The sequence below is a fragment of the Oenanthe melanoleuca genome, chromosome 2, assembly GCF_029582105.1.
Source record: "Oenanthe melanoleuca isolate GR-GAL-2019-014 chromosome 2, OMel1.0, whole genome shotgun sequence".
Lineage (NCBI taxonomy): Eukaryota > Metazoa > Chordata > Aves > Passeriformes > Muscicapidae > Oenanthe > Oenanthe melanoleuca.
This window is the reverse complement of record NC_079335.1, coordinates 46,284,890-46,310,541: the sequence shown is the minus strand read 5'-3', so window position 1 is coordinate 46,310,541 and position 25,652 is coordinate 46,284,890. Positions and strand designations below refer to the sequence as shown.

Sequence of the window (25,652 nt, the reverse complement as noted above, 5' to 3'; positions counted from 1 at the left end):
TTGCTACAAACTAAAAGAGTAATTCTCTCTTAACATGTGTTACAGACTACAGTCATAGACTATGTGAAGCCATCAGATCTCAAGAAGGACATGAATGAGACCTTTAAGGAGAAATTCCCTCACATCAAGCTAACCCTCAGTAAAATAAGAAGGTATGTTGCAAAGCTCAATAAGGCTGCAACATGATGCAGCTGTCTCACATATCAGTGCAATTCCTGCTGTGCATGAGGGGAAGCACAGCACTGATTGATCTTCCAGGAACAGTGACCAGCAGAGTTGCAGAGTAAGTCAGATGATGCCTTTGATTACTGGGATGAATAAACAGGATAGAGGAATGTGCAAACACGCACTGGTCAGGTGTCAAACACAGCATCTAATGGGATGGGGATGAGAGCTGGGCATGCACTGTATTAAAATACCCAGAAAAATGACACAACAGAGTCTCTAAGCTCATGGCACTTGGCTTAAAAAGATACTGAGAAAAGAGAAGTGCTGACTCCTGTGCCTTGGCCAGAAGCAAAACGAGTAGTTGGCTTCACAGCAAAGTTGTAATATTCCATCTCTGTTTATGGTGTAGCAGGCTAGGCATATTGCTCCACTGAAGTAATGATAATTTCATTTGACCCTAGTGGCCAGAAGGACACTGAGCCACACTGCTCTGTAACCAGACAGTGCTGCAGTACATGGACAGAACTGTCAGCTTGGATTTGACCAACCATAACCAGCAGCAAAAGCTGCATACAGAGCACCAGTAATCAAAACATTGTTACTAAACAAATGGTATGCAGCATAGGACCTCTGATAAAATGTTGTTGCTAAAATTGTCAGAGCCTTTTTGGTTGTTTCTATAGTTTGACACAGCTGTCTGTTTTGGGCAGTGAGGGTGACTGGTGATGTAAAAATGTGCCATGAAATGTGCCCCCAAAACAGCATAAAGATATCTGCCCAGTAAATTATGTTTTCCCTTCCATTTGACTAAGCAGGAATCTCTGAAAGCGTGGCTCTGGGTGAAATGAGAAATGCTTTAAAATTCATCTCACAGCATACTTCTCTGTTCTCTTTACTCAGCTTGAAGAGAGAAATGCGCAAGCTTGCTCAAGAAGAATGTGGTTTTGAAGAGCCCACAGTGGCCATGGCCTTTGTCTACTTTGAGAAGCTCGCTCTCAAGGGGAAGCTGAACAAGCAGAATAGAAAGCTTTGTGCTGGAGCTTGTGTTCTTTTAGCAGCCAAAATTGGCAGTGACCTCAGAAAACATGAAGTCAAGCATCTTATAGATGTACGTATCCATAGGACTCCGGTGTTCCATCTGTATGAAGTGCCAGTGTGTGGTCTGTGCAAGCCTGTTTGTCAGTGGACATGCTCTCCTTTAGGCTTCCAGCTGCACAGCCAGCTAAATATCTTCTTTTTGTTACATATTTTTGTGGCAGTAGTAGTGATCAATGTCCCTGCAGAGGCGTGGGAAGCTTGTTTGGTGGGATAGAAGGCCCTGGTGTCAGATACTGTGAGGTTTGAGATGTATCTGACCATCATTCTGTCAATACAAGGCAGCAGGTGAACCCTCAGGAAATGAGTTTTTTTTCTTTTAATCATGTTTTTAAGAGTGTCAGTAAGGATTCTCCTTTGGGAATTAAATGCAGATACTAATTTCAGATGGAGTCTAACAAATATTTGTATTTCTTTTATCAAGTTCAGCTTTTGGGCAAGAAAACCTAAGGAGGTGTTCCCATTAGAACACCTCACTCCAGATGTTTTTTGTAGAGTAAGGTGTTTGGTCTTCTGCCCACTTCACATGGAAGAGGTAACATGGAGGTGTTATGCCATAATCCTCTGCAAGCACCAAGGTTGATTTAATGCTACAGAAAGTTAGGCTGGTGTCTTGGTGTGTGGCTACAACCAGCTCAGTCAAAAGGAAGAGACATGAGAATGTGGATGGGGGGCAGGACTGTACTACGCCTTCCTCCCACAGTCATAGAGCTGGGTTGACAGTCAGTTTGTTAGAAAACCCTCTGAATAATTACCCAAAAAATCAGCCAAGTGGGAATTGGAAGATCTGACCTCTCTTGCTATCTTGAAACATTAGTCCATCCATAAGACATTGAGCTTTGCAGTAGATCCAGTGGGCAGAGAAGTAGCAAGCCAGGGATGCTAAGAAGAGGATGAGGGGGGGGAAATATCCCTGAGCAGCTGGTTGTCTGCTTGTAGCATCCAAATCCAGTGAAATCAACGGAGCATATGGGAGGTTTAGTACATTACAGCACAAAAACAACTAAAAAAACCATCTCACCCCCCTGAGGATAGCAGTTTCTATTACTCACTGTTCGTATGACACCTTCTGCCTCTGAGGTATTAGGATCAAATTGTGGCAAAATTTCCCCAACAGGGCGTTGTAGCACAGCCTAATGCTGAAAGGAAAACCAGTGATTTCAAGCAGTGCAGGAAATTTGTAGACAATTACAAGATGCATGTCTTCCATTACACAAGTGATTTTGATGTTTGCATGAGGCCAGGAATTTCCTGTTGCTGCAGTGGTAATCACTGGGATGGCTAGAAGATGTATCTGCTCACAGTGGAATGAGTGAAGTGACGAATGTGTCAGAAATAGCGTGGCTGGCTGAGCTCTGTGAGTTCACCTTCACAGTAGGATTCAGCACATCCAGTTCACACAGCTCTGGCTTTCTAAACCTAGAGCCGTGCAACATGTTTTGAATGTAATTTGTGGGAAAGCTCTAGAAAGGCAAAGCCTCATTCCATTTTTGTTGATTCGCTTTTTCCCCCTCGGCTCTTCCAGAAACTGGAAGAGAAGTTCCGGCTGAACAGGCGAGAGCTGATTGCCTTCGAGTTCCCGGTGCTGGTGGCCTTGGAGTTTGCTCTGCACCTCCCCGAGCACGAGGTGATGCCGCACTACAGACGCCTGGTGCAGAACTCCTAGCGCTGGCTGCCCGGCGGGGAAGGGGCTCCCGACTGTTCCCGCTTGGCTCTCCCGAGCTGCAGTTACTACTGGAAATGCAAAATCAGACTCCTAACACTTCACTCTCTCCCCTCCCCCGCCCCCAAAACAGTTTTTTCTGGCTACAGGAAATACTGCGTTGACTCTTGGCTTTGACGAATTTATGTATCGTTACTTTCTCAAAGCAGGTGAAGACTGAGCTGTTGGTAAATAGTTCATGTGCTGAAACTGGGTGGCAACTGACCCTACCTGTAGGGACTACAGCTATAAAAGTAGGCAAAAATTAGAAGGGCAGCCTCCATGACCACGCCTCTCTCCATCACACAAACCCTGGAAGCCCACTGAGTGCATTCTCGTAGCGCTTTTTCTACAGACCTGCTGCAAATTCCAAGAGGACTTCTTAAAGTGGAAAAGCTTTTAAAGAAGATATCTTCACTGTGTCAAAAAGAATGTGCCAATCTATTTTTGTATCAGCAATTGAAAGTGCACTTTTTCCTGTGGGGTATTTGTGTGTGTATCCATGTGTGTGTGCGTGTGCGATGCCGAACTGATCTCAGTCCGGGTGGTTGGCTTAGCTGTTTCCAAGTGTATCAGTTACTGATGGTGAACATCAAGGTGACCTTCCACGTTTACTTCTTGAAAAATGTAACTACTGGAAAAGTGGTAAATGGGATCATTTTTGGACACTTGGGTTTTTTAATTCTCTGATCTTTCCAACCTTTGAAAGGATTACACTACTACTACTGCGAGAGAAGGATCAGCAACTGACCTTAAGTTTTCAGACATGTTTGTGGTAAAGATGAAAGCATTAGTATAAGATTTCCATGTCATGTTTTTTAAAAATATCTTGTGTTAAGCCACATGCATATTTTTAACCTTCGCACTTTTCCCACTGTGGAGATGGTTAGACTTGCACTCTGTAGTGTTGTATTTCTGTGCTCTATGTTAGAGTGCGTAATAAGCACATTTATTGTGCTCTATCTTAAAACAGTGTTTTATTAAAAAAAAAAGAGTAGGGCTCAGCAGTATAACGGGTGTCTTAAGGCTCCAACAGCAGGGGCATCAGCCATTATAGTTTTGGGGTTTTAATTAGGGTTAACTGTGCAAAACCTAAAATCTGTGCCCATTGAGATTCAGTTCCTTTAGACATTGCAGTACTGGAGTTTTATGGTAAAACTTCTTGCAACTTCCCTGGTTCTGACTGGACACCCAGAAAGCTTAAAGGCTTTATCCAAGCTCCTGATGCTATATCCACACTAAGCTAATGCCATGCTGATGGACACTGTTCAATTGCTGTTATCATATGGGATCCCACCCCTGTCCAATCTTCTCCTGTGCTGGTTCACTTTACAAGCCTTGCCCTCAACATGCCCCACATGGATCCACTGAAGTCAAGTTATTACATTTGTGGTAATTATAAAATAAATAATAGTCTCAGCTGTGAGATTCCAGCTGAAGCCTTACCTCTCTAAGTTTGGGAGTGCTTGCTCAGAATATGGAAAGGGCTTGTGAGCAGAACGTGGAGAAGTGGGACATACCAGAGGATGCAAACACACTAATGCATACTTTCTTTCGCTCTTACTTTAATCAGTTTTATTATTTCCTTCAGTTAGGCCAGGAAACATCCAGTTTCTTTACCAGCTTTGACTCTTTTAAATTCTAATATGAAAAAAGCCTGCATACAATTGCTCTACAAGATCTGGAAAGGTTACACGTCAGGACAAATGGGAATTTGTTTGATGCTATTGCTCTCCCCATTCTAAAGGGGAGGGTGACTATGCTAGCTTACAGTTATTATTAATACTTGCCTGATTGCTGATATAGATACATTCCAACAGGACTGGGGAGGAGGGGTAAAGAGAAAAGTGTGCACTTAAACCTTCCCAGTGTAACGTCCCATGTCACTGCAACCCACGCATCACTCAGCCAGCTGCAAAGTGAGGGGAGGGGGGCCCTTGACAGCACTCTTATTCCTTCCTCCTCCTCCTCCTCCTTGCCCCTACACAGCCAGGGAGCAGTGGAGCCAAGAGCCTGGAGCCTGTGTCTGCCTTGCTGGTTTATTCAGACCAAAAAGGCGGCGGGTGTAGTGTGGACCTACAATCCAAAGCAGTCTGTGGGTCAGCTGGGATGGCTTCCACCCTTGGCCATATCCTTTTCCACCCAAATTCTGTGTATACATTCAAGATTTGTTTCTGATTGCAGAGATCTGTTTCTAACAGCGACCACTCAAGGCTAAGCAGAAGCTTTACCTTTCCACAAAGGCTTCTACCTTTTGCTTTTTAGTCTGATTTTTTTCTTATATTGCTTTATAGCACTGCAGGGAAAAAGCAAATTGTGATTGCAAGATGCAGAATGACAGTCTTACAGTAGTCTTTAGAGATGCTATTGAATCAAGCTGTCACATCTTTTGCCTTCTGTGCTGCTACCCAACCCTGATCTACAGTTTACACAGATTTCTGGGATGAAATCTGATTGCTGGAGACTTTCTGCTTTTCATTGTTATTGCTGTTGTTTTGGGGGCGGAAAAGGGTTTCAGAGTGCTGTTCAGTTACAGTTTGAATGTGGAATAAAGACTTAAGGTGGTGATGATGTTGCACTGTTCACTTAGGAACGTATATAAAGCCATATGTTGCTAGATCTCAGAGCACAAAGCTTGGTCAGTACAACTATGATTAGGACAGTGGGCAGGATTTGCCCCCCTTTTCTGCCCAACCCTGGGAAAATTCAGGCTGAAGAGGTAGAGAAAATCTGTACCAAACAAAAAACATGTTGATTGTTTTCTTTTGTCTTATATGGCAATGAGTGTTGATTTACAAATGATTTTAGGTTCGACTTTAAATAGTTTGGGAAAATAATCCATTCCATATAACTTGTTCTGTTTTGAAATTATATACCATACACTCTACCATGCAGAGTTTATTCCTTTTCTAAAAAAAATTAATAAAAGTTTTAAAAAAATTGAAAAACACAGACTCTTTTCCACCAGTGACTATGTCAAATTATTCTGTCTCTCCTCTGTATGTGAAAAGGGGTTTGGTTTTGTCTCCCTCTGGGACACACAGCTGTGTGATGGGATCACCAGAGGACCCTGGCCGTCTCCTGGTGTTCAACTCCCTGCAGAGCCCTCACTTCAAACATTTTCCCTTCATTCAAGATCATAACCTTCTTCCCAGACCATTGTTTTGGGTTCATTGGGGATTTTAAGCCCTTCTGGCACCTGTAAGTGCCAGCAGCAGGGTCTCAGTCCCAGCTGTTGGTATGCCAGAGGATGAGGCACCGGGGGCTCTTCAGCATTGTTCATATCTCATGACCCCTTGATCACTGGGGAATTTGGAATATGCTACTTTGGTTTAGTCCAGGTGGTGGTAAAACTTACACCCAGTTGTAGTTCACCAGCAGCTACTTCCTCTTTGGAGGCTGAAAGTTGTGTTTTGGACATGGATATGTTGCACACCCAATTGCCTACCATGTGTTTGCATTCAAGCTATGTTTTTTGCACCTATGACACCCCCTAAATCCAATGCCTATCTCGGGGGTCTCACAAAACACACCCATTTACTTGTATTTTTGTCCCATATTAATAAAGTTATGGGGAAGGTTTACCTCCCTACCTTTAACCATCACTCCAGAGAGCCACAACTTTAAATCATATTTGTAACAGTATGAACATTACCATGATTTACATAGACTCCAGAACATGCAAACATACAGAAAAATACTTGGCAACCATGCAATGGGTTATTTGGGATAGCTTGTAACATCTTAATGACACAACTTCAGCTAATTGTTCCAGCCTCCTAAAATACAGAGCATGAGACTTGTGTGGAAGCAGTGAGGAGTGGTTTGCTAAGAGATGATTGCACCTTCCCACGATGCTGAGGGATTTTGGCACCAGGCCACACAATAAACATGTAAAAATACACAAACAAGGTAAAAGTAGTTGAGCGAGGCGAGAGACTGAGCAATCGGAGTCACAATGCCAACATCACTAGCTGAGACTGAAATCTGTCCCAGGTTGCACCTTTGGGAAGGGAGGAGAGTGTGGGAAGCAGATTTGAACTTAATTTGTTCATCTCCTGTTGTAAACTCTGTACTGAAGAGGGAGAAAGAAAGAGGGAAAAAACCAAGTGCATCCTTTCAGAGAATGTTGTATGCAAAGCAAAAAGGCCTTTGTGAAATCCTAAAGTGTGATGCTTCCCACCAACCTCATGTGAACATGTAACAGCCAGAGACCCCCACCTCAGCCTGGAACCTGGTGGTCCAGAGGAGCTCTTCACTCCCTGAAAAAAGCCAAGCTCACCAAACAGTAAGCACAAGAGTTTCATGCTGGCTTGCTCCCTTTTTGCAAGGAATGCTGGTGGCAGCCACTGGCTGGGGAAGCAGCACACTCGTGACAGCCTCCCCCAGCTCTTCACAACTCAGTGTGCTCTTAACTAAAGAGCGACTCTGGGTGGGGAGGGAAGATAACACGCCAGGAATAGATTCAGAAGAATTGCAGAGCTGAACAGTGACAGGCTGCGTGAGGGAAGGAGGAATGGTCTGCAACATTATAAATATGTGGAAAACAACAGGAGGCTGTGGTTTCCAGTGGTATTTTTTGTTGGCAAAACAAAATGCAAAGAAGCATAAATATTGGGGTGGGATTTTTGTTGAAAAAGGTAAAAACCTAATGAAGAAACAGTAGCTGTGAAGTTTTAAGAAGACACATGAGACACTTTTATTTCTGAACTGCTCTCATGCCACTCAATCAAAAATTACTCAGTTGCCACCATTTGAGTTGGACTAATGGTCTGGACCATATTATTTCCTCAATCCCTCCCCATTTGCCAGCACATCTGTAACCAGAAGCCTGAACCCCAGACACCTTCTTCATGTTGCCTTGCATCTGTGAGTGAGAGTACAGCCTGTGAAGCAATTAACACCTGTTAATTAAACTGCCTCATGCAGTCCTTTTTAATAGGGAAAAATGCAGTTCTGTCCTCAGTGCAGGGCAGGAGTGCACAGTGGGCCTGTTTCCCACCTGGATACATTGCTCCTTCTTAGTTTCATGCTGGGATAAGACCTGGCTGTGCATCCACCCACACCCATCCACCTTCCCTTGAAATGGAAACCCACAGCACTGACAAGAAGGGAAGAAAGAGATCATCACCACCATTGTCCATGGTAATGTCCCTAGAGGAAAAGGGAGAAGAAAGGAGAGCTGAAGCAGTGACTACCCACTCATCATCATCATCATCACTATCATCATCACCATCATCATCACCATCATTATAGTCAGCATCATCTTCACCTTCACCTTCATCCCTTCTTAAGAAGTGGGCTTCTCCTCCCAGCAGCTGTGAGGGGACTAAGAGGTTACTGAATCAACAGCATGATTGAAATGCAACCATTAGCAACCTTCCTTCTGCCTTCAAGGTCCAGAGTGAGCTATTTGAAGAGGGCTTAGTCTGAGCTCTGGCCTCCACGATGCAGCCCAGGCACTGACTGGGGCTCCTCATGAAACACAAGCATTTCAGCAAAACATCAAATGTTTTAGATTTGGGGTGGACAAAGACCAACACATTTCCAAACATCAGTAGGTTGTGACAATGTCAGTCTCTTCCAGTTGTGAACAGTTTTCTCTAGTTAAAGCTAACCAACTCCAGCTTAAAATCAACCCCAAGGTATTTACATTAATTACATGCAGATCTTCCAAAAGCACAGCATGTTTTTGAAAGCTCAATATTTAATGCCTTGTTCCAGAGCAACATCCTCCCATGAGCAGCAGAGACTATGGTATCAACATCTGGGGTGTTTCCACGGGCCAAGATGACAGTGCACAAAAAATACAGCACCAGAGCTGCAAAGTGCTCATCTCCCACAACAGCCTGAGAGGTTCATTAATGTTTTCTGAACACAAGACTCTGCAAGCTGCCACCTGTCTACCAGGGCAACCTGTGTATCTGTATAGAATGGAGGTGAATTAAGACAACGACCCACACAGAAGAACAAAAAAGAGAAAAAATTACTTTTTTTTTTTGTCTAGTACATAATCTTTCATTTCCTCAGACCTGAGAAATATGCCAAGTCAGACCTCCATCAGTCAGTGGAGCATAGGAGGCATTGCATTCAGATGCGCTTTCTAGGGAATATTTTTCAGATCACAGTTTAAATTATGGGTCATGCAGATGAATTAAGAACTAGAACCCATTTCCTCTTTTATTCCTTGTTATGTACTCTTCTCTTGATTGCTACTGTTGAGGCATCTTATTTTCCTTCCCCCCCCCCCCCCCCCATTTTTGTTCACTTTTTATTATTTCAATAAGCACAGAGATAAACAGAAAGGAGCTGATGCAGTCTTGGGAGTTGGGTCTGGCTGACTCTTTCACATGGTGCATCCGGAGCTGCAGACTCCACCCTTTGTCTGATTTATTTTAAAAGCCTGCTGTGTCCATTAATGGAAAGTTGGACCCTGTTCAGGCTGTGATGGTGTCCATGGACAGGAAAATGGAAAGTTTCAGATTAAAGCTGCAGGAGACCAGGAAGAAAAATATCTGGAGAATTTAATTGATGGTGGCAGCGCAATAATTGCAGACAAATATTAAAGAAGTGGTAGTCTGTGACCTAAAGCAGATCCTTGGGAGGGGAGCACTAACATCTGCAAGGCTACAGGAATTAAAATATTCTTCTCCAGCAGGAAGTTCAAACATTTTGCAAAACTGAACTCAGGATAGAACCAATATCACTGTGATGTTACATTTGCTAACCATCCAAGCTATTCACCTCTTAAAGATTTGAGAGATAGTGGTAGAAACCTCAGAGACATCACTCTGCAGTTTCACTAGAATAAACAGATTAGAGAAAGTCACCTTTACTGGAAACCTAATCAGACATTGGGGAAGCCTGTCAAGGCACATGGAAAATAATCTATGCATGGGTTCCTGCTGTCTGTGGAGCAGAAGACAGCAAATCACTGAAGAGACTTTTCAAATCCCAACCAAACTTAGAGCCTAGCAATGTGATTCCTAGGGAAAAAAATAAATATATTAAAAGCTCTAAAACCAAGCAGAATTGCAGCTTTTAAGCCCACTGATTGATATAATAGCAATACTGTCCTGATATGATTTTTTTATTTTTTTGCAGTTAACACTGTAACAATAAAGTAAAAGTATCACTGTAATTATGGCTATTTATATGACTACTAAAGAATACAGGAGAAGATTAAACCAGTATGATGAAATGGAAATTTAATGCATTCTACAACCACCACCACCCCCTCCCCCAAATTCCAAAATTTTAAATAGCTGAAAACATATGCCATGGTCTTGCTTTATTTATTTTTTTTTTTAAGCTGTTACATGGAAAATGATGATAGAATTCTATAGCAGGAACATATTTTTGGAGTGGTCAAAAATATTTTGGGCTACCTTCCTATTAAGGCAAGACAGCCAAATCTCCTGCCCAGGAAAGAATCTGTCAAGAAGTGAGTTCATGAAGTCTCTCAAAGAGACCAACATGATTGAGAGCATGTTCCATTCTCTCCTTTCCCTAAGAAACACTTGCAAAATCTTTCCAGTCTTTACTTTAGGATGAAGTGATTGCATGGACTGAGAGATGGTGCAATACAATATTCCATTATTTTCCTCTGCTAGCTGAAGTCACAGCCTAAGACATTCCCATCAGCACAGCCATCTGTTTACAGGAGCTGTATCTAGCCTGAAGCCCATACAAAGGGAAGAGAGGAACATGTTTGATACAGCAGATTTAACTTGCATCAGTTTGAAAGATTTGGCTTATTAGCTCATGGTGCAGAACACGGTACTAGACCCAAGTTACCTTTAGTCTAAAACACTCTCCCTGTTTTCCCACGATCTGTTGGAGCCCCAGATGCTGGCAGCAAGAGTTACACAGCCACCTCAGCTGTTTTCCACTGCATATACTCCTTTAAAACTGACTTTCCGTGGTTTTAAAGAGGGATTTGGACCAGAATGGTGCCTTTGTGTCCCATTTTCAGAAACAAGAAGAGTAAAAAAACATGAGAGGGATTTTGAAGGGAAAGGGGAAGTTATTCTATAGCTTTTACACTTATTTCTGTAGCAGGAGGTTAAGGGTTCCTCTGTCAAAATTTTCAGTGGCGCTGCCTTTGCAGTTCAGTATTTGCTCTGGTGAGCTGCACTGCTTCTCTCCAAACATTTCTGAATCACAGAGGGTTTGTTTTATGGGTTTGTTTGTTTGTTTTAACCCAAAAGAAAACACCATAGTTGAGTTTTTTCTATCTGAGAGACTGCGGTAAGCAACTTACCCATACAGACGGCTATTCACAACAGGAGCCATTCAATTCTTTGCTCAGCAATTTTAATATTCCCCTTTGAATACAGCTGAACCACATGAAATTCTGTTGTGTAAGGCTCTCCTTCAGAGTAGAGATTTATTTTCTTTGGTAACAGCTCATCAAGTCTTGAGGCTACAACCATCTGTGTTAATCTCTGCACAGTCTGTTCTTATTCATCGTCAACAATAAGACCAAGAAGCACCCATGCTGAAGACAGTATGAGCAAGGCAAGTATAATAAAGAAATAAAAGCTGTCTTGCTGAAATGTTTAGCTTCTGTGTCTATCCTACATCCTAATTCTTTGACCATAACTGGAGACATCAAATGAGGGAAAACAATTAACTTCACCCGAAAGGAACATAATGTTTGAAAGAAAGTTCAACTATGTTTTCTGAGTGGCCATTATGGGAATGATTTGCAGATCTCAGGCTTTGGCAGTGGGACAGCCAGCAGCAGGATGGAGAAAAGGACTTGGATGCTGTTTGCTTCTGTCTGCTAAAATGTATTGTCTCTTACACTACAGCTATGGGGATGTTGTCTGCTAACTGCTGAAGTTTCCTGCACAAGTAGACAGGGTCTTTCAGGTGCTGGCAGGGGAGATCCAGGGCAATGCCTGCAGAGTCCCATAATAGCAGTACCTCCAGCCTGATCTCCACTGGCACTGAAATGGGGTTGCCACTTCTGTAGTTCAGCTTCAATGGAGAAACTCACTGTAAGGGCTGATCATGCTGAGCATCCTTGGCCACATGCTGGTAATCTTTTTCCTGGCATTGGACTGCCCACAGGGTTGCAGACTTATGGGCATGAAGGGTCTCAATTAAAATTTCTTCTGTCTGCCCAAACCTGAAGGAACTTAATTTGCTAACTAGTGAACTTGTGGTGGTAACTGGCACAGAGAAAGCAAAGAACAGACCAATTTCTAGGTGATCAGTAAGGGAGAAGAGATTCTTTAACAGATATTTGAAGCCAAATTCATCCCTTGGTGTCCCAGAGAAACAGCAAAAATCCCTTTTGGTTCCTGCCTCTAGCCAGGGCTAGAGGGGACGATTAGCCAGACTAGCTTGGTCTCCACATCTTTCAAAGGAAGGTCTCAGAAATATTTGCCTCGAGGTGTTTCCCACTCCAGCCAATGAATTCTTTCTGCTTTTGTGATGTGGCTGCTAATTACAGCCACACAGTCCTTGCAGTGGACATCTGCAAATCTCCAAAACATTTCTGCTTCACAACAACTTCATGCCTGAACCACAGTCCTTTTAGCAGAAACTCAACCCTCTCGTTAGTCTAACTGGTGTCTGTGATACTTCTGTGCTTAGGTATGGCAAACAGCATTCCCAGCTCTCCACTTTTCCTTTCCATCTTCATTGCCTAATGACCCAGTTTCAATCTGAATAACCATTTCCTCCAAACAGCTTCACCCCTTCTCCTTATCAGTTTTAAAAGGGTTGTGCTGGCTGTTTTTTCAGCCAGCTTGCTCCAGGCAGGTGCTGTTCTTACATGGTATCACAAGGCACCGGTGCCTGCAACTCCAGCATAAACAAACTTGTTGGTGCACCAGCTTTCCCCATCAGCTGTGGTACAGAAATCTGAAGTTTAGGTGTAAACAGGGATCAAACTCCTACAGGAAAATGGGCCTGGCCTTTGATTCCCAAGCTGTACTGGCCCTCAAGTACTTGTACCAACACAAATCTTAGGGTAGAGTAGCCACTTCTTCACCAGCCTCACCTATGAATGTGCAAGTTTTCCTCCCTCTCAAGGAGGTATTTATCACGAAAGGTATGAGACTGCTGATGGCAAACAGGAAGCAGAAAAGCTCAAGCAGCCACAGGGTCTCCCACAGCCACATTTGTGAGTGCAGTTATGGGATTTCACCCATTGCCTCACACCCATTTGTGATATTCTTCTATATGAAACTTTCTCTATATGGGTAGCAAGTTCACAGCTGAACAACTCCTGAGCTACACATCTTCAAATCTTCATGACAGAACAAAAGATAAAATTTACTAGTCATGCTCCCAGTGTGGCTTCCAAAGGGGTTTTGTATGCCATCAATCCAAGAATTTAACATGCAGGCTGGCTACTCCCACCTACTATGGAAGCCAAGGCAATTATTAATAAGTAGAAGGGTAGTGTGACTCCTTCCCATCACAGATACTAAAGAGGGGGTAGGTTCCCCATCTTGGTGATCAAGAAGAGTGCCCAACTTTTTTACCAGCATAATTACAAAAACCATTTTCTAGAAGAAATCAAGGCTTACACAATGACACTTCAGTTTAAAAAGGGTTAAGCTTCTCAAACCAGGCAAATAATATGGAAATAGTTACACAATCTTCATAGGCTCCTCTAATTCCTTTTTGGGACTAAACAGCCATGTATTTGTAATACACCCTAATTTAAAAAAAAGCAAAACAACAAGCCCACAAAGAAAAGCCCCAGCCCCCACCTCCCAAACTTATGAATAAGAAACACATTTTCAGAAGCAAATCTCATCCTATTTTATCTCCTTGTACAGAAGTATTTCAGCCTCAATTTTTTTCAGTCCTGCCCTCAATCTCCTTCCCCTCACCCACGCCTTCTTTTCAAACCAAATGAGCCTGTCCCTGTGTCTATCCTCTGGAACAGGATTAAAGTTTCACACTGAGCCTGTTGCCTGGTTCACAGTAGCAGATGATCTGTTTGAAAGCTGTTCATTCAGCTCTGGGCAAGGCAAATTTGCCATGGAGTTTTCTTCAACCCACCATCTCCTTTAATTTACAAGAGATGGAGGAAAGCTTTCCTCTGTACTCAGTAAAGCTTCCAGCAACTAACTTTCCTACAATGCTTAATAAAACATCCTTTTCAAATCATGTGCTATGTTGACATCACATTTCTTGAATTTTTTCAATCTTCTTATTTGAGGGTGGGAAACAAGAACATATGTATATAAATAATAAATAAATAAATAAATAAATAAATAAATAAATAAATAAATAAATATGTGTATATATATACATATATATATACACTCATCCACCAACTCAGACAAAGGTGTTACAAAGAGTAATGGTAAATCAGAACTCTACCAATTACCAAATACTTTACCAGATCCAGTCCAGAGCTTCTTTTAAAAATAATTTTAAAGGTTTTCCTGTTGCTTTTTGCTAGGATCACTTGCTCTGCAGATTTACAGCTTCTGTTGAAAGACTGGCATAGATTCTCTGCCAACACAACGTAGCAATAAGCAACAACAGATTCACTTCAGTGTTAAGTATCAGGTTCATTTAATTAATTTAATAACATTTTCTGCTGGAAGCTATGTTACAGCTGCCAGATCCAGAAAATTGTTTCAAAACAGAATCCCTGTGGCCTGCATTTTTGTAATCCACTTGTAGTCCATATCCAGCAGCTTTACTCTTCAAGTCTTCTTTTGATGGCACTTGGCTTTAAGCAGATGCTCTTTATGATGAAGCCAGTGACATGCATGACTCATGCCACTGCAGTGGATAATTCAAGCCTTGTCCCAATTACTTTGTAAGAAGAAAGACACTTAGAAAGTAAGTGTAAGCAAGGTAGGATCAAAAAGGTATGGCATGATTCAGGACCATCTCTGTCAGTGGTTTGATCAAAACTAGTAGATGTGAAAAGGGCATGATGGCACAGCCTCCAGCACCTGCTGCCTCTCAGAAAGGACAGCACACTCCAATTTTTCTCTCTAGGCTCATGTGTTGACCACCCAAGAACAGTAAATTCCTTAAATGATGGATACTGATAAATCTGGAGTCTTTTGTATCAGCTGAGCTTCAGACCCACTGCTTTGCAATAAGACATTAATTGGTGTCATTGCTTCTCTGCAGCCTAAAGGAGCTCCTCCTTCCTCAGAGCTGTGTGTTCAGCACTTTGTATTTTTGACTGACTGGAAAAAAGGTCAGTTAGATATAAATGGTCCATCTTTGCATACTCCTGCTCTAAATTACCTAACATAACTGTTCACTAGTCTTGCAAGATCCATTTTAAGCTCGAACTTGTGAGGTTTCCTGCTTTGAAGATCACTTTAACAACTCTGAAGTGTGCTCTTTATTATGCAGCATCCCTCCTTCTGCAGGGGAGCTGAATGAAAGAACAGGGCACTGCTTTCTCAGGAAATCACCAGGTTTGTTCTGCTCCATTCCCTCCTGTCCCCAACCTCTGCAAGCAGCCAGTAGTGCCTGATCTGCCCACATTTCTCCTCTGCTCACCCAGGGCTGTGGGGACCAGGGAGCCCAACCAGCTCTGTGTCTCTGCTCCCTTGGGTGCCACTGGTGGGAACATACACCTTCCCAAGGGCAGTGGTGGGGAGCCAGGGTCTTCTTGGTGCCCTCCCACAGCTGACCTTTGGGTTTGTATGACCTGCTCTGCACTGGCAGCTGAGATGCCACCTCAGGGCTTCTGGTCACCAATTCCTGGCTGGCATCCCCAACCCAGCACACGTGTTAACAAAGGCACCACTTGTTCCAACAGCCAGAAACCTCCCAGGGGCTCCCCCCACCACCTCCTGCCCTACCACAGGGCTGACCCTTCCACACCTCACTGTGAGCAGCACTGAGCCAGCCCTTGGCTCACAGCACTCCCTGAGGCAGGTGCCACACTGGAGCCTGGTTCTGCTGCTCCCTCTGCCACAGCCTGAGCAAGAAGGAAGCCAACATATATCTTCAGCACCTTAAGACAACTCCAAGTATGCAAAGATGGATTCTGAAGGCCACTGAGCTCTATTCCCAGCAAGGCTGATGAGCCTCATGCTGCTCTGCAGAGGTCACCCTCACCTGAAGCAGGGAGGGCTGGCTCAGAAGATACTGAACTAGTTGTGTTTGACAGAGGAACTCCACTGCTAACTGTGGTTCTTTGATTTGCTTATGCAGCAATCAGTTTAAACCTGCACTTTTCACTTACCTCAAGCAGAGTCTCAGAAATGCAAGCACATTGCACTAAGGCACAAAAAATGCAAGCAAAGGTTAAACAGTTCAGTGTTGATTAACACATGTAAGTTAAATAAAAAAGCAGTTGCCTTACTGTGTAGGGGGATACTAATGCAGTATCAGGAGGGACTGAATACCCCCAGAGCACAGATAACATATAAGCCTGTTGCAAGCTTCCTGCAGCCACACCAAGATGCCTCTATCATAGTGCTACAGCAAACCTGGCTGCTGCTTTGGCCTCTGCCTTTCCACTGAGACCACCAGCAAGAAAGCAAATGTTCTGCTTTGGTAAATTCCTATAAACAGCATAGGCAAGATAGAGGAAGGAAAAAAAACCCAGACTGCAGCCTATCCTTGAAAGTTATGCAAGAAGAGAGGTACACAGTGAGCTTTTCCCACAGCAAAGGTTCCAGCTACGATTGCAAAACCTCAGCAATCACAGGGACTCTTCCAGGAGGTCTCCCAGGGTCACTATTCACTTCACAGTCAGCAGAAAGGTGGCACAGCAAGGATCCTACTGTATTGCCACAACTGGCTGGCAGAGAGAGTTGTCTGGGGAAAGCCAGAATGCTGCAGCCATCACTCCCAGCACTGTCTGAATCTGCAGCCTGGAATGCCACGAGGATCCATGGCTGGCTGTGTCATGGCTCACTGGGTGTGAGTGTGGGCCCAGCTTCACTTGTGGCTCCTGTGGCTTCAGGACTAGTGCTCAAGTTCAATCATTTCTTTTTTCAGGCTTGTCCCTCTCTTCCCCCTTTCTTCCCAAACCTGAGTTTTACCATCTGGCAAAAAAATGGCTTGTGCCAAACTCAAGCCAGGGTAGGACCCAACATACAGAGGCAACATGCCCTTATGTGATAAACTAAGATAAGCTTAGGCACAATATAGACCAGAGTACTTCTCTTATAAGCTTCTCTTTGAAGCATTTTTTTTTTCTGAAAACCACCTAATCTCTATCTAAAATTCTCCAGTCATAGAAACTGACTGCAAACATTTGTAAAATTTACCTTCTTTGTTGACCTATGGTGTTTTATTGGAAATTAAAATGTAGCCATATTTTTAAACCATCTGGTGGAATTTGTTAGATTGAAGCAGATATGCCTCTGGTAACTGTAGCCTTATAGAAACCATGTGTCTTGTCTAGACTAGTCACCCAGTTTCTATAGACAGAGAGATATGCACTTCCTAACCCAGCAATCCATTCAAGAAGAATCTTCTCTGTGAGGGCAACCCTCTTTCCACTGACTCTGAAGAAAATTTTGGTCAACTTAAGTTAAGGGACTACACTTTACATACCTAACATCATGTGAGACAAGTCCCTCTCCTCATTGAAGATTTGTTATCAAATTCCTTTTACCATGTAGACCTTCCCCACAATATAAACTCATCATTTCATATTACTTTCACATAGATTGCAGGCTTTAATATATCAAGACTAATTTCTAACAGCCATTAAGCAACCAGAAGTGAAATTATTTTAAGAACTCTTGAGATTAATTTCCTTGCACTCTTTATGACATTCATTCAAGGTTCATGTTCTTTGTTTCCTCTTGCAGTAATTTAGGAGACAAACCACTGCTGGGAACAGTATGTGTCCCTCCACCCCCTCCAGCTGACAAAAATTGGCAGAGTTCAAGAGAAACCTCAGTGAATGGGAGAGAAAAAAATTCACAAAGAGCAATCACTACAGATATTGAGATTTATTGCTGATTTTCCCTTTCTGCAAAGCTGTCAAACTGCCACAGTTCCAGAAGGGGATTATCTCCACAAGCCCCTTGGCCTCAGTCCCTGTGCCAGTTCAGACAACATGACTAGAGACCTGTGTGTGGCAGTTTGCTGCTTACAGAACAGTTGGAGGCAAAATCCATCCTTCCAGATCCTGCATTTATGGCATGATCTGGGGTCTGACATTGTTTGGTATGACCTGCTGTCTGCTTCAAACAAAAAAAAAAAGAAAAAGACTGGGGGCATCCAGTGGGGAATGCTGCTTTTCCTGAGTTTAGTTCCCTGTGCAGGAAGCTGCTACTGAGTGGTGCTCACACAGAGCCATCAGCATGAGACAGTGCAGTTATTCCTTTAGCACATCAATCTGGTATAGTTTGTCTTGTGCTTTCAGGCAAAGGCTCCTTACCATCTTTGCCAACTATACTGCTCCCTTACCAGCACTATTAATAGCATAGGTTCTTTTCTTAATTAAAAAAAATAATAGATCCTTTTCCTCATGTTTGGTTGCACTTCTTCATTCCTGCTGAAGCTTTTTTTTTTTTTGTGGTAGTGTCTCTAGGCTGCAAGTTAGCTCTTTTCCAGCTGGTTCCTCTTTATGTGCCTGTCCTTTCAGTGTAAACAAGCAATGCTTCTCCAATTCCACCAATCACAAGGCTGTAAACAAAGTAAATCACAAATTTAGCATCATGCAAGTCCTCCGACTTGATACAAAAAGCTATTTTATCTAAACACATTCTAACCTAGAGACAGTAACCCAGGTGATTTTTTCATTTTTCTTGCTAGAAAAAATTCTGAATCCCAAAATATCTTATTTAAATGATCTCGACAGAAACTACCTTTCCTGTGTTTTAGGGCTGGTGGTATTCAGTAAAAATGCATAGATGGGAATCTAAATGGAGGAGGTTGCCCCAAGTTACAAGAATAGCTGCAGACTCCTACACTATCAAGAATAGGAAAGGAAGACAAGAGAGTTTGAACCTTATTAGCCTAATGATTTCCCTCTTGCAATTTCTGTTTGTGTTCTGTCCTGGAAATTTGCCATTTAACAACATGAGGAGGAGATGTAAAGCCTCGATTTTGTGGGCAGGGTGAAATCTGGGAAAACCTTTTTGTGCTGGGTGATCCCATTGGCATAATGAGGCCAGTAGAAGCTCCTGTGTTTGCCTCTTGGTGAGGTGAAAGGAGCTGCCCCAGCCAAAGAGGCACCAAGCAATTCTTGGACCCAAGCAATTCTTTCCTGTGCTGCTCACAGCACAGCTGTGGCACTAAGGTTGCTCCCCAAGAGTTAGCCTAGGAGCAGGGCTCCAAGTCAGGATGAATGGTTTTGCAAAAACCTTCACTGAAATATGCTATCAACCCACTCACTGCATGCAATAGTTAATAATCCCCAAGTGTCCTTTCTTATCTCTCACAACTGACAGGAATATGCTTGGATGCTGACTCTTCTCCCCTTTTATAACAGTGCAAAGCTAAGTGTACTGACCTTTCATCTTAGCCCCATGGCTTAATTAGCTTATGAAACAGAAAAGCTCCTTACTGAACTTTATAAACAAAACAAACTTCTGTTAAGTTCGTTTCTAAGAGTACTCTTTTTTTTTCTTGGAAAAAAAAAAGCCCATAAAGCTGAAGGCTCTTTGGTCTAATAGCATTACATTCAGTTAAATCTTAGCTTTGGTGAGCTGCTTTAAAAACCACATAATTGCCCTTGTTCCAGAGAGGAAAAAAATATTGTATAACCACAGCACAACATCTTACAATTACACAGTAAGCAGCCCTGGAAAGTAGGTGCTGCAGACAGTCTGTGATGGTGCCCGGGTGAGACAGAATTGCTTTGGTGTGGAATTACTGACAAGGAGCAAAAGGCTGCAAGCTTTTCAAGAAGGGTCTAAACCACAGAATCTGGTCATCTGCAATTGGTAACAACTTCTGAGTGCTTTTTTTCTGGTGAGGGTTAACCCCCATGTCTTATTTCAGCTTCAGTTGTAAGCATACCCTATGTATTAATTCCTTAGGAAGCTAAGGTTGGATAATATATTCTTTATCCTAAAAGAAAAAAACACCCAAAACACTACATATGGAAGACCTAAAATTGATAGAGCCTTAGAATTTTTTTTCCTGTTTCTATAGCTGTGTTGTCTTCTAAATTTTTAACAGAGACATTCAAAAATAAATCTATCTCTGACATACCATTTCAAAAATTAGACTGGCAATTGCATACAAAAGATAATAAACTGCTCAGCCTTGCTCTAAAAAGATGCCTGCACCTGAGCTGTTCTTTAATATCATGTCTTACATCAGAGAATAAGAATCCCTTTCTGAAGGATTTGAAATCGTGGGATCCATGCATGTCCAAATTAGTAGGCAAATGGAAACCATTGTTAAATCTCCAAGATGAAGCACAGCAAAAACCACATCTAAATGCCAGCCCCTGATTTTTACCTTCATTTTCCCATCTGGCAAATCCTCCAGCTTCTGTTTATAATGGGGTGACAGCTAACTACACTTGCCCATAGTTCAAAAATTAACATATGATATTGTCCATGACCACACTGGAGCAGCACTAAAATCCTCAGTGATTAATGTTCTCATGAGTGCCTTGCAGCTGCTAACATCCAACAAACTATTTCCAGAGCTTTGCTGATAAGTCAAGGCACTGTCAATGTCAATGCACAAGCACTAACAGAACTAAAATTTTAAAAATAAATAAATAAAAGAAATAGTTTTCTTTTCAAATTATGACAAAGTGTAACAGTGGCCCAAATTTTCTTTTGAACATGCAAATGTGTTCATCATGTATAGAAGTTGCAGTCCATATAGGGCAGGTGGCATGTGTGCAACTTTACAGGTTCATGTGCTCACTTTAACAAAGTATACATTCATTTTTAGTGCACATGTCAATGAATACAGATGTATAATCAAAGCCTGCCTCCAGCACACACATGACAGACCTGCACAAACACATGTAAAACATGGTGAAGAGCAGCAAGTTGACGGCCTAGACTAGGAGTGTTGTAGGTGCATTGATATTGGTTAAATCTCTGACATGCACAGGCAGCACATATTTCATAGAGCTAAAAAAAAATATGCAGAACTTACTTTAGTATTTGAGATTACATGTGCCTAAAATACAGATAGGAATGCATATTCACACATAAGTAAATGAGGCCAGTCTGAAATGGAGATCCTTCTTTCTCTAAGGCTCTTATCACACCTGAGGAAAGGATATGCTAATTCCATTCAGTGCAGAGCTCCATCTTTAGGATGGCAATCAAACTGAATGAATCACGAATCAAGAAGAAAAAGGAAGCTTAAAGCTTTTCAAAAGTAAGTAGATTTTTATTTCCATTAACAAATCTGTCCTCAGAGACACATGCCAAACCCCATACTGAAAAGTCATTTGCATGGCAGAAGCATTTAAGAGCAGCAGCCATGCTCTGAGATTCCCTTTCACTGTGTGCTAAACATAGATCAAAAACACTGCATTTGACCAAAGGAGTTTGCACTCCAGTCCTTTATATTACTAGCTAAAAAATTCAGGTTAGGTCATTTGTAATGCATGGCCACACATTAAAAAGTCCAGATACAGCTCTGGAAAAAAATTTTATTATTATTTTTCTTCAGTTTAATTTTATGCATACACAGTGCACAGTATGTTAGAGAAACTTGAATGCATCCTCTTGGTTAAAAAGGTGCTGTCTGCAAACCTTGAGTCCTGTGTTCTACTTCCAGTTCTGCTACTAAATTGCAGCATGACTTTGAATGGTTCATTTATTTGCCTATTGGATCCATTTGCCTCACTGTAAAACATGCCAAGTGAATTGTGGTGAGACTTAATGTCTAAAATGTCCATGTTCTCCCACAGAGGCAGAAGAAATACTCTTCTATTGCTGTACTGCATCCATCATTGCACACCTGGTTCTCTTTACATTCAAAATAATACTAACAGGAATAGAACTTGACATTTTAAAGTATTTCCACATGAAGCACTGTGTGAAAATTCATCTTTACTGTTAAGCAAAAAGCTCATGTAGGCACTTACCAAGAAATTGTTAGTACATTGGCAGTCATGACAAAGAAGAACGGCGATAGGCTAGCAGTGATAACCTGTTAAATTGAAAAGAAGGAAAAAACACTTTGTAAACTTGTGGTATCACAAATGAAAACTGAAATACTTTTGCTGAAATTTAATTTCCATGTGTGCAGTGGTATCTTCTTCTTTTAGTTGGAGAAGATAGCATGACAGTTACACACCACACTTTGACTCAAACAGACCCAGGACAGAAGAGACAGAGAAGGGAACCAGAGCAGGGGATCCCTTGTTACATATCCTGGCTGGCCTTGCCTAGAATCCTGCTGGCTTTTATTTTCCAACAGCAGACTGAGGAGAACAGTTGGATCCCAGGTTTGAAAAGCCTTATATTTCTGAGGAGAAGGAGAGCTTGAAATGCATAAAAAGCAAGCAAAAATGAACAGGGTACAGGGTTAAGGAAAACAACACAACCTCAGTAGGTTTATGCTACAAATCTCTCATTACCCCCAGGTGTCCTGGGCAGAGAAACAAGAGACAAATTACTTTATACTTTCCAAGTACTGATCCCAGAAACAGCTAGATCCTGACATACACTGGTTTGTAACAGATCCCTGCCTCAGCAGCCATGGAGCTACCACATCTGCAGCCTGCGTGCAGTTTGGGATGTTCTGCTGCCAGATGGATAATGTAAAATGGAAAGAGTTCAAAGAACAGTGACAGTCATTAGATGGGGGGATTGATTTTCAGTCAACAGTTAGGATAAGCAATGCCTGTGGGAAAGAAGACTTGGTAGTGGTTTACAAAAACTTGGGAAACACAAGCACTGAGGAATGAAAGGAACTATTTCAGTTAATACAAAATTGCCCAAGGAAAAAGATGAAATTAAGAAACAAAACATTTAAACAATTATCAGCTAAGATTTCCTAATTATTGTTTGCCTAGTTGACTCCCAGGGGAGACAGCAGAAACTTCATTCTGTAATCTATTACTCATTAAAGCATTACTACATGTGCAGTAGGGAAGCAAATGCCATTTCAGAGTGGATTCTGTGCAGCAGAGCTTGGACTAAGAGGGTGTTAGTCAATACCTGCTATATTTGTTATAGCCACATTTTAAAAGGCAGGCTCTGAATCTGCCTGGAGTGCAATCAGTGCAGGATCACATGCAGGAGTGGCAGGTGAAGAAGAGAAGGTTGTGTCCTCTCTCCAGCCCCCACTATAAGTTGGGTGGAGAGGGGGCAACAATCTAAATGCAACAGTGAGACTCTGCAATGGCACAGGAGCAAAGGTGTGCAGTGGGGACTACACAAGGAGTACCTCCCCTGGCCTCTTTGGGGAGGTTTTCTACTTTAGGGAGATTCAGGTGTGCAGGTGGCTTCTTTCTTCCTAGACATTCTCATAACTCACACCATGACTGTTCTCACGTGCCTATAGCCCAGGCCCTTGTCAGAGGAAATGAGGCAGGAGATGGGCTTGATCCAGGCAGGATAACACATGACTGCAGACCCACTCCATCCCTGCTCAGCAACCAAATTGCTGGTACCAATACCCACAGACACACCTCCTGATACAAACTTCATCTGACTTAAGTGTTTTTACACTGGCAGCCACAGCAGTGTACAACACAGGCAAAGCTGTACAGCTCTGAGCCAACAGAAAAAGTGAGCTCCAACTCCTAGGGAAAACCAAAGATATGTATCTACTCCTATAGCCTTGTATCTATACATGTAAGCAAACGTTTAACTTAACATATATACCCAAAGAGACTGACAGGATAAGGACAAGTCACAGGGAGTTATGCTTCAAAACTCAAGATAATATTGGAACTGTGCATGTTCAGTGGCCTGTCTCATAGTCATTTGCAGCCAGAGAGAGCTGACACCTACTCCAAACAGTGAAAGTTAACTATTCAGGAGCTAAATCTTTCATGCACTTTACCTAAAAGCCAGCTTCAAATATCCATTAGTTCAAAAACAGTGCTGTAAAATTCATTTGCATTTTGTTCTGGAGGGCTGGGTTCTTCCCTTACAAGCAGTGCAGCAGATGCACTGACCTACAAGGAGCCATTTCTCATTTACTCTGGTGTGAATGCTTGTGGAATTAACTGTACTGAGCTTATTTTAGGTTAATGCTAACTTCTTACACAAAAATATACAGTACCAATTACTGACCATGTAAACAGACACTAAGGAAGGATGGCAGCTGTGGTACGTACAGAGCGTTCTTTTCCTTAAGCTCGACTCCTCAAAGAAACTGAAGTGCTGTATTTCAGAAGTGGCACAAACTAAAGTTGTGTCACCCACTCCCTTGTTGAGTTCTGTTTATTAGAAACTTGAGAAGAGGCCAAGAGCAGAGAAACAGGCATTCAAGAAACCTCCAAAAACAGGCCCTATCAGAAACAATACACCATTCTACTGTGATCATCCCAAACCTCTGCAAAAATGCAGGCTGTAGCCTTTTGGGCTATTATAGCTGAACACTGTTGTATTTTTGAGAAATTATGTAAGAGTCTCTCAGTGCCAAAGACAAACAAAATGTGGGTTGGAAGAGCGCATGAAGTAAGTGTGTGTAAGGAAAGAAAAAACAAATCACAAACAAACCAAAAGGAAAACACGTTGCTAAAATGTCTACCTTTGATGGTTTATCTAAAAGAAGAATATGTTTAAACATGAAAAACACATTTTCAGAGAAGCTAACAATTTAATTTGTTCCAGGGGAAGAATCTAAATCCTAGGTACACAGGAGAGAAGGTAATTTTCCTTTAAGTACCTTTCAGTATTATCTGAAGTGTTTTAAGTGCACATTTACTTTGAAAAAATCCCCCCACCTACACTGATGTTCTGAATGGCCTTCAAAAAAACCAAAAAAACCCAACAAAATAAATTCACAACAAGCTAAGTGCAGTCATCACTCTTTCTTCACTTTAAAGGTCACAGTTGTCCTCCTAGACATGCAGATGCTTTAGTAAAAGGAATGAGCTTTCAAGACAAAAGAAAGCAAATTAAAGGGCAAACTAAAGTTAATGATTTCCAAATATATTTTGATGCTGAATCTTTAAAACTAAGAGGTGGAAAGGAAAATTTTAATTAGCTATAATATGCCTATTTTGAACAAAGCTCCCCAAGATTTTGACATACAGTCACTAATTCTATCAAATTATACAGGCTGGAAGGTTGAACACCAACTATTCTGGAAACATGAATAGCTCCATGGACTCTGCCTGCTTTTAAAGGAACTGTGACCAGTCAGTATTACAAAAGCTTCTTTAAAAACATTCATACCCTAAAATTTTCTTATGAAATTCTGACACAGCTTTCCATGATTAGGAAAAAAATTCAAGCGTGGCGTAACTTAACAAAACATTTCCATGTGAGCTGAGACTTTTCCTGAGAAATCATATCAAATCCTTCCTTGCATGAAAAATCAAATCAAATCAAATCAAAACAAAACAAAACCACCTGCCCTCAAGATTGTTACTTAAAATAAATCAGTCTAAGTTTATTGTGTCATTCCATTGTACAATGAAAATAAGACCCATTTTAACAGAACACTTTATTAACACCTATCTTCCTTGATTCCAGCTATTTCTGTAGTTCCAAACACTGAGTTATTCACAAGTAGTTTTAAAAATTATCAAAAACCTTGGCATTTCAAACTGTACTTGGTACCTCAACCAAAACCAGTTCTAGCTCTTTACAATGTGTACCAGCAT

The 25,652-nt window shown here is 41.9% G+C and overlaps 2 protein-coding genes and 1 long non-coding RNA gene across 6 annotated transcripts in view; 1 reads left to right on the top strand and 2 right to left on the bottom strand.

Moving 5' to 3' along the window:
* The window catches only part of LOC130250255 (uncharacterized), a 34,053-nt gene extending 31,272 nt beyond the window's left edge, over positions 1–2,781 (bottom strand). Inside the window, exon 1 of the long non-coding RNA XR_008839949.1 lies at positions 2,316–2,781. This is a non-coding gene — a long non-coding RNA (uncharacterized LOC130250255). The remainder of the gene's footprint in view (positions 1–2,315) is intronic.
* CABLES1 (Cdk5 and Abl enzyme substrate 1) overlaps positions 1–5,932 on the top strand; it is a 70,512-nt gene extending 64,580 nt beyond the window's left edge. For both annotated transcript variants that reach the window (XM_056485731.1, XM_056485730.1), the window contains 3 exons: positions 46–152; positions 1,069–1,276; positions 2,789–5,932. In XM_056485731.1, the coding sequence (XP_056341706.1) occupies positions 46–152; positions 1,069–1,276; positions 2,789–2,929 (456 nt within the window). In that variant the 3' untranslated portion in view covers positions 2,930–5,932. The remainder of the gene's footprint in view (positions 1–45; positions 153–1,068; positions 1,277–2,788) is intronic.
* Positions 5,933–17,871: 11,939 nt separating this feature from the next.
* The window catches only part of TMEM241 (transmembrane protein 241), a 55,635-nt gene continuing 47,854 nt past the window's right edge, over positions 17,872–25,652 (bottom strand). For 2 of the 3 annotated variants that reach the window (XM_056485728.1, XM_056485727.1), the window contains exons 14-15: positions 21,951–22,015; positions 17,872–18,565 (exon numbers count right to left, since the gene is read on the bottom strand). In XM_056485728.1, the coding sequence (XP_056341703.1) occupies positions 18,505–18,565; positions 21,951–22,015 (126 nt within the window). In that variant the 3' untranslated portion in view covers positions 17,872–18,504. The remainder of the gene's footprint in view (positions 18,566–21,950; positions 22,016–25,652) is intronic. The other variant, XR_008839947.1, reaches the window with a different exon arrangement.